At 53.3% G+C, this 7,963-nt stretch overlaps 2 protein-coding genes across 2 annotated transcripts in view; both read left to right on the forward strand.

Annotated features, from left to right (window-relative positions):
• LRRC47 (leucine rich repeat containing 47) overlaps window positions 1–4,651 on the forward strand; it is a 5,629-nt gene extending 978 nt beyond the window's left edge. The window contains exons 4-10 of the mRNA XM_042031913.1: window positions 3–457; window positions 533–979; window positions 1,689–1,805; window positions 2,109–2,224; window positions 2,546–2,648; window positions 3,048–3,137; window positions 3,316–4,651. Coding sequence (XP_041887847.1) covers window positions 3–457; window positions 533–979; window positions 1,689–1,805; window positions 2,109–2,224; window positions 2,546–2,648; window positions 3,048–3,137; window positions 3,316–3,528 — 1,541 coding nt within the window. The 3' untranslated portion in view covers window positions 3,529–4,651. The remainder of the gene's footprint in view (window positions 1–2; window positions 458–532; window positions 980–1,688; window positions 1,806–2,108; window positions 2,225–2,545; window positions 2,649–3,047; window positions 3,138–3,315) is intronic.
• Window positions 4,652–7,413: 2,762 nt separating this feature from the next.
• LOC121666447 (myo-inositol 2-dehydrogenase-like) overlaps window positions 7,414–7,963 on the forward strand; it is a 7,463-nt gene continuing 6,913 nt past the window's right edge. The window contains exon 1 of the mRNA XM_042031970.1: window positions 7,414–7,901. Coding sequence (XP_041887904.1) covers window positions 7,657–7,901 — 245 coding nt within the window. The 5' untranslated portion in view covers window positions 7,414–7,656. The remainder of the gene's footprint in view (window positions 7,902–7,963) is intronic.

Consider the following 7,963-nt stretch of genomic DNA (forward strand, 5'->3'; position numbering starts at 1 on the left):
GCGGGAGCTCGGCCCGGGCGTGGCGGCCGCGCTGCCCGCGCTGCACACGCTGGTGCTGAGCCGCAACGCGCTGGGCCCGGCCGGGCTGGGCGCGGGGTTGGGCGGGCCCCTGCCCGCGCTGCGCCTGCTCGACCTGTCCGGCAACGGGCTGGAGACGCTGCCCGCCGCGCTCGGCGGGACGGGGGACGGCGCGGGGGACGCGGCCCCGGCCTTCCCGCAGCTGCGCAGCCTCAACCTGAGCGCGAACCGGCTGCGGGAGCTGGGCCCGGGGCTCGCCCGCGCCGCGCCGCAGCTGCAGGAGCTGCTGCTCTCCGGGAACCGGCTGCGAGCGCTGCCCGGCGGCCTCCTGCCCCCCGCCGGGCCCCCCGCGCCCTTCCCGCTGCTCAGCCGGCTGGACGCGGCCGACAACGAGGTGGAGGAGCTGGGCGCTGACATCGCGGCGCTGCCGGCGCTCAAGGTGGGAGCGGACCCCGCTGCCCCGCCCCGGGTCCGCATCGCGCACCCCTGACCGTCCCATCTCTGTCCCCTCCAGAGCCTGGACGTGGCCAACAATCAGCTGCGGGAGCTGCCCGCCGCGCTGGCCGACTGCCCCCGCCTGAAGGAGGCCAACTTTAGGGGCAACCAGCTGAGGGACAAGCGGCTGGAGAAGATGGTCAATGGGTGCCAGACGAAGGCCATCCTGGAGTACCTGCGGGCCGGGGGCCGTGGGAAGGGGAAGGCCGAGAATGCCAGAGAAGAGGTCAGGAAGAAGAAGAGGGAGAAGCAACAGAAGAAGGACAGTGGGGATGGAGAGCAGGATGAGGTGGAAGAGGCGAGCAAGCTGCTGGTGAAGGTTCTGCACGTCTCCGAGAACCCAGCACCTTTGGTGGTCAAAGTGAGCCCGGGTGTCAAAGATGTTCGAGCCTTCATCGTGTGCTGTGTGCTGAAGGGAGTGAACCTAAAGCCGGGAAATGCTCTCAAGAGGTTCCTGTCCATGCAGGTAACAGCTGCGGTCTCGTGGTACTCATTTGGAAAGGCAGAGTTGGAAATAGACTGTTCCAGGCTCCTTCCAGCAGATGAGTTTGTGAAACTTAGGGTGAGCTCCTCACCCTGCAGGTGTGAGGGTACAGGGTGAGTGGTCCCTGCCAGCAGCATTTGCCCAGTCAGTCCAAAATCAGCAGGACTGGTTGTTGGGAAGGGCCCATCATAGCTCAGGTATTGCCATGAGGGCGGTGGATGCACTCATATTTGCGTTGTGACTGTAACAGCAGCTTGTTAGTGCTGTGGAACCTGTTGAGAGCTAAAAATAACCCTGTGTCCGTGTGTAGAGATCCCCCGTGTTAGCTTCAGGTTCCCTGATCTGTGCTAAAGCCATGTTTCACACCCAACTTTCTGACTGACGTATCATGCCCACAGACCTGTCCCTTAGGTGGCAGGTGGGAGCTGCTTTCAGGTTGCAAGACTTGAGTATTTGGGATCATTTTCTGATATAAAACTTGTTTTCCCTGTTGAGAAAGGTGTCATGTGTTGTCAGGCTTTGCTACCTTTGCATTTGGACTGTAGTGCAGATACAGGTGAAGGGATGGGCTCTGTTTCATACTCACCTGGCTGGTAGTGCTGCTAACATTAAAGATAGAAGAATCTGCACTCAGGAGGGGTAAATTATGTTGACTTTTTGATCTATTTTGATGGCATCCTTTATGTTTCAGACTAAGCTGCATGAGGACATCTGTGAGAAGCGTACAGCGGCCACGATTGCCACCCATGACTTGCAGCTGGTCAAAGCTCCTCTGACATACGATGTTCAGCCTCCTGATGCGCTCAAGGTAGGGCTTTAGGGTAGTTTCTTACCCCAAAGAGCCTAGAAAACAAACTCCAGGAACTTTACTTTAGAGGTTGTGCTGTTTTCCCTGCTGTACCAGGTGCCTGGTTTAGTACTAGTGACTGAGCCTGTTTTTCAAGTGGGTGTTACAGCAGTCTGTGTGAAATGGAAATTTTTCTGTGCTGAAAAAGACATGACAACTTGCAGGAGTATTGTTTTAATTATTGATTTGCTTACAGGAGAGTGTTATAACCCTGGTGTTTGAGTGAAATTGAATTCAAATGTTTTGTTTTCTTGTGTGGTGCAGATCATGCCCCTGGGTCGGAAGGAGATCAAGGCAAAGGACCTTCTCCGCCAGCTGCAGCTGGAGGCTGAGGAGCAGCGGAAGCAGAAGAAGCGTCAGAACGTCTCTGGGCTGCACAAGTCAGTGCCCTGTTGTGGTTTACCCCATGTACATTTAGGTGACTGCACTGGGGATGGGGCAGATCTGTTTAGAACAGCAGACACAAGGGAAGCAGAGAGGAATGAAGTGTGTGTGGTGCACGTGCTGTGAGCTAAGTGAATCAGAGATGAGGTAAAGCTGACAAAGTAGCAGATGGGCTGTAAAGCAGCGTGTGGCCCTGCCCTGTACGTTCACTGCTCGTGCAGAGATCACACACTAATTCTTTTTGTCACTATTTCTTGGCATTGTGTCCAGCTGCTCTCTCAGTTGCTCACTTCTTGCGGCTTTGTTTCTCGTGGCAGGTACCTGCAGCTGCTGGATGGCAAAGACAACTACCCGTGCCTGGTGGATGCTGAAGGTGCTGTGATTTCCTTCCCACCAATAACCAATAGTGAGAAAACAAAGGTACTTCCCGTTCGTTATTAATTTATGTTAATAATTAAACAGTGTTTCCCTCTACTGAGAGGTGTTTAACTCGAAGACGTACGCAGTTCTGTGAAAGTTGTGCTTGCATTCCACATACAAACTCTCACAGCCTGTGTCATATGGGCCCCACTGTCAGACTGAGAGGGACCTGGGAGTTACAGTTTTACCTCTGGAAATCTGTTCCAAAGCACCAGCCTGCCTGTGCAAAAGCTTTGTGGAAGGGCAAGAACATGGTTTTTTGACTGGTAAAGAAGAGCAGAGCTTTGCCCCTGCTTAAACTGAGTGAAAGCCTTCAGCTCTTTGTACTGGGACGTGTCCAGGGGGCTGTGGGTGAGGTGCTCTGACTCCTGACTTGCTTCATCTCTGAAACTCTTGCAGATTAGAAAAGAGACCCGGGACCTGTTTCTGGAAGTGACGAGCGATACCAGTTTACAGATCTGCAAAGATGTGATGGACACCCTTATCCTGGTAGGAAGTTCAGGAAAATATCCTTCTGTTCTTGGCGGGGCTTCTACCAAATGTGTCATTGCTCACATGCATTGAGAAGAGCACGGAAGCTGATTTGTATTTCAGCAGTACTATTATTCCCTCTGATTCATTTTCTGCCACAGAATTGATCTTGTTCTCTGTATTTTGCTTTTAACAGAAAATTGCAGAACTGAACAGATCTACCTTGGAGAACAAGGAAGGCTCTGGTTCAGATATGGAATCAGATGCTCTTTGTGGACCAGGGAATTTGACCCTACCCTTGGTGGTGGAGCAGGTGCGAGTGGTGGACACGGATGGGAACTTGAAAGTACTTTATCCTTCAAAAACTGACCTGGCCACAGTTTCCTCTCTGCTGACTGTGATCCGTTAGCAGCTGCCTGAGCCGAGAGAGGATTCCATTTCCTTTTTTTTTTGTTTTGTTCCCATACTCAACAACGCAACTGGTGCACAACAAGGCGGTTTGGGTTTTTAAAGAAAAGATGCGGAGCATCCTGCTGGGAAGGCAGCGGCTTCAGAGTTTGATGAGCTACAGCAAGGAGAGTTGGGATCTTTCAGCCTTAACAGAGATCGTCAGTGTTAGGCCTGGGCAGAAAGAGCAGCATCTTCCAATGTGGGCTGAAGGCAGAGAAGGTGCTGGATGTCAGAACGCAGTAGAGAAAATCATTACGATGTTTAAAGCAAGCACAGTCACATTCTTCTGCAAGATCACTTTTTCCTCCTGGTGTTTCATCTGGATCATTGTTTTGGCAGCAGAGGAATGCAGTAATTGACAGTGTGGAACCGAGGTCCTCTGCTGGGTACAACCTGGAGTCAGAATGCCAAAGCACTTTGCTGACATCTCGTTCTGCACAATTTTATTTTTATCTGGAGTAACCGGACATTTAGTTGCTGTCAGAAGCGTTTAATTGCTGTCAGAACTTGAGGGATGTGTTTTAACATGATGGTTTCTGTGCTCAGGCATGAGCATAGCTTCCATTTTTAAGGGGTTTGTTGAGTCAGCTGCAGGGTTTGTGTGTCCCAGTGCATTTCAGGGCCGTCCTCCATCCCTGTGGCAATTGTGGTGACCCTGTGTGTGCCTGGAGAGTTACTGTGATCGAGCACTGGCTTTGTTCTTGCTGAGGAGGTTCAGGTCCATCCAGAGCTGCCTCAAACTGACACTGCTGAACTCCCTGTCCCCCCAAAATACAGGCACTGATGCCCAGAGTGATCCTCCTGGAGCTTTCTGCCCTACCCACATATTTTTACCTTCCAAAATACGGGCAGTTGGAGCAGTTCTCGTTTGGCAATCTGTGGGTGACCTCTGTGCGTGGGTGAGCACTGGTGTGAACTCACACCTCTCCCTGAGCCAGGGTGACCTCCACATTGACTCTCTTCTGGTAAAAATGGTATGTCAGAGCTCTAACTGAACTGATACTGTGTCAAATACATCCCCGTGTTGGGACTTGCACATGGAATGGAAAAATAAAGCAGCTCTTGCAGCCATGGCACTGTCACTCGTTTTGGCATTGGTGGACGTTCAGTTGTGTCACTTAGAAGCTTCCCAAAGGAAAAATGGGAATTTCACACTTCCCAGCTGCTTATAGCCAAGCAATCCTTGTGCTTCAGGCTTCTCTGGGCAGTCAAGTGTTAACAGACGAAGGACTTAAAGTGACTTGTGCTCTGAGTCGGCTGAAACAATTGAATCAGATACTCCCACAGAACCCGGTGTCAGTAAAATGAGTTTAATTTGTTGTTAAGTCACCAGCTCAGAGCCGAGAACCCAGAGCCTGAGGCTGGTGATGGGTTCTGGCTCAGCCATCAGGGTGGCTTTTCTATCTTGGAAGAGTACTTTCTCCTTGCTGTGGTAGGTGAGGCCGTGTGGCTGTCGCTGCTGACCCGGGACACCCTGCTACCCTTGTTCTTCAGCATCTGCTGGAACTCCGTCCGCTCGTTAAAGATTTTCTGAAAATCAGCGACATGTAAAGAGGTGGGAAGGCTGAGAGCACCACTGCAAAGTGTTCTCTTACCTCAGCAGTCCTTTCCTGGCTGCTGGAAGTTGTTTGGAAGAGCCACGTACCTGCATTGCCTCCAGCACCTGGTCGTCCGTGAGCTCACCCGGGGGGTCCTGGATGCCCTCCACGCTGAACGTAGCCTGGATTATTTTGCTTCGATACCTTTCAAACTTTGCATAAAAGAGGAGAGCAGGTGTGTTTAGTCTTCTTGTGCAATTTCCTTGGCATTTGCATGGATTTACAGAGACTGCACTGTCAGTCTCTTGGGCAAAGGACTGGTGAACGATGAGATGGAAAGTGTCTATGTGAAATTACAGGCAGTTTGGGCTTCACTGAAAGTGCTGTGGTAATCATGTGGGTCTAGGTGGGCCAAGGCTCTTCCCCAGGTACCTCTGCCTGCAGGGAGATGACTTTAAGGTTCTTGTTACCTCGAGTCTGGTGCGATATTAGAAATCTGGTGATGTATCTGATCTGAACTCAAGTTTCTCAAGCGTTTCTGGTATTTGAGGCCTGTTTGCTTTATAAGCAAGCAGCTGGGGAACAAATGGACTCAGATTCCCAAGTGTGTCCCAAGAGGGAGACAGGGTTCTGAGGTGGAAGAGGCCACGCTTACCTTGGTGCTGATGCGTTCCAGTGCCACTCTGGTTTGCAGTTCCTTGAGCTGCAGTGCCTCAGCCTGGCTCTGGATCTCCTTCTTGGCCTGTTTCTGCTCCAGGAGGTGGAGGCGGGTGGTCACAACCTCGGCCCGCAGCTGGCTGATTGTCTCCTGTAACTCACTGATCAGCTTGTTCTGCTCAGCCAGCTGGGATTCCTGTTCCATAACAACCTGAGCAGATACAGAAATCCAGCTGTTACTGTCGGGAAGGAAGCAGTTTTGGCCTTATCTTCCCAGTATTTAGTCCAAATGCTTCCTGGGCAGAATCTACAGACTAACAACCTCACCAGTACTGGTAGCTGTTATTACTTGGTGTTTTCTCTAAAACCACTTGGATTGACTAGGGGTTTTATATGGCAAACTCTCCCAACCCAGTGAAGCAGCAAATACCAGACTTTTCTGTAGAGGCTTTGCACAAATTCACCTGTTGAAGGTTGTGGTTCTCCTCCTCCATCATCACCATCGTTTCTTCCTGCTTCTGTTCTTCTGTCAGGCTGCAAAACTGGAAGGAAAATATTTTACACTTCAGTTTCACAGCTACAGGTGCCCCTCCTGCCTATGAGAGAGGGAACTGTTGCAAAAATCCTAAATTCCCAGCTGCCAGCTTTCCTGCCAGCCACAGCCACCACACTCTTGGGCTGTACCTTGTTAGAGACAGCTTGGAGCTGGACTTCTTGCTCTCTGAGCTGCTTCTGGAGCATTTCCTTTTCAGATCTGATTCTCCGAAGCTTGGATTCTTGGATCTCCATCTGTCTTTGCAAGGAAGAGATGGCACCTGTAAAGTGGGAGTACTCTTAGTAAAGCAAATCCCTGCTGAACGTGCTGTGGCTGCTTTTTGCAGGTGAGCATAAGCAAAGCCACTGTGGGAACAGTCTGGGAATAGACTTGGGTCACGTTAATGCTGCAGCCACAGTGATTCTGGGTGATAATGTGGCTTGTGGTGCTTTGCTGGGATGTGGGTTTGTACAGCCTGGAGAAGAAAAGGTGGTTTCACTTCAGGGTGACCTAACTGTGGCCTTCCAGTACCACGAGGAGCCGACAAGAAAGATGGAAAGAGACTGTTTGCAAGGGCCTGGACTGACAGGACAAGGGAGAATGGCTTCACATTGATAAAGAGCAGGGTTAGATTGGATATTAGGAAAAAATTCTTCCCTGTGAGGGTGGGGAGGCCCTGGCACAGGGTGCCCAGAGAAGCTGTGGCTGCCCCATCGCTGGCAGTGTCCGAGGCCAGGTTGGACGTGGCTTGTAGCCACCTGCGACAGTGGAAGGTGTCCCTGTCCATTGCAGGGAGTGGAACTGAGTGAGCTTTAAGTTCCCTCCAACCCAAACCATTCTGTGACTCCATGTGTGTTAAACCACCGGGCTTTGTGTGCTCTCTGCTGCTCTGAGCACACGGGGAGTGGGCACCTCGAGCCCTGCTCTGCCACTGCGTGCCCCAGGACTCTGATCGGGGCTTTCTCTGCTGCGTTTCCTCATGTTCTTCACTCCCAAGGGGAGAAAGAAAGTGTTTTCAAAAGAAGCGGCTTTTCAGCCTCGCTGTGTGAGCAGCACCCTGTAATGTTCTCAAGGTCAAAGGAGCCGAATTGAATGAGACCTAGGCAGGTAAAGGTGTGCGCTGGGCACCTCCCGCGGTACCTATGGCCATCTTGTGGTCATCCTTGGCTTTCCGCAGCTCCTCCCGGAGCTGTCCCACGGCTTCGGTGAGCGCTGGTCCCTGCGAGCCGCCATCGGCTTCCATCGCTGGGCCGGGGCCCGGGGCCTCTCCGGCACCGCGGGGCTCGGAGCGGGGCCGCTGCCGGGCAACGGCGTGAGGCGGGGGGGCCTTCCGCTTCCGAGTCAGCGGGGCCGGGCCATGGGGCGGAGGAGGAAGACGCTGCACGACTACGCGGCCGAGTTCTCGGAGCTGTCGGTGCGGCGGGAGCCGGCGGGGCCGAGCGCGCCGGGCCCGGACGGCGCCGTGGAGACGCTGTTGTGCACGCCGTGCCAGCTGCCCCTGAGGGTGCGCCGCGACCGCATCCTGGAGCACCTCAGCTCGGGCCGCCACTGCCGCAACCGCCGCCTGCTCCGGCAGCTCGGGCTGCGCGCCCCGGGGCTCCGGTGAGGCACCGACCGCTGCTCGGGCTCAGCCGGCCCTTCCCTGCCTCACCCGCCCCATCTCA

This window comes from Corvus kubaryi, unplaced genomic scaffold (genome assembly GCF_017639235.1).
Source record: "Corvus kubaryi isolate FWS band 111438036 unplaced genomic scaffold, C.kubaryi_AGA036_p1.0 37352, whole genome shotgun sequence".
Taxonomy (NCBI): Eukaryota; Metazoa; Chordata; class Aves; order Passeriformes; family Corvidae; genus Corvus; species Corvus kubaryi.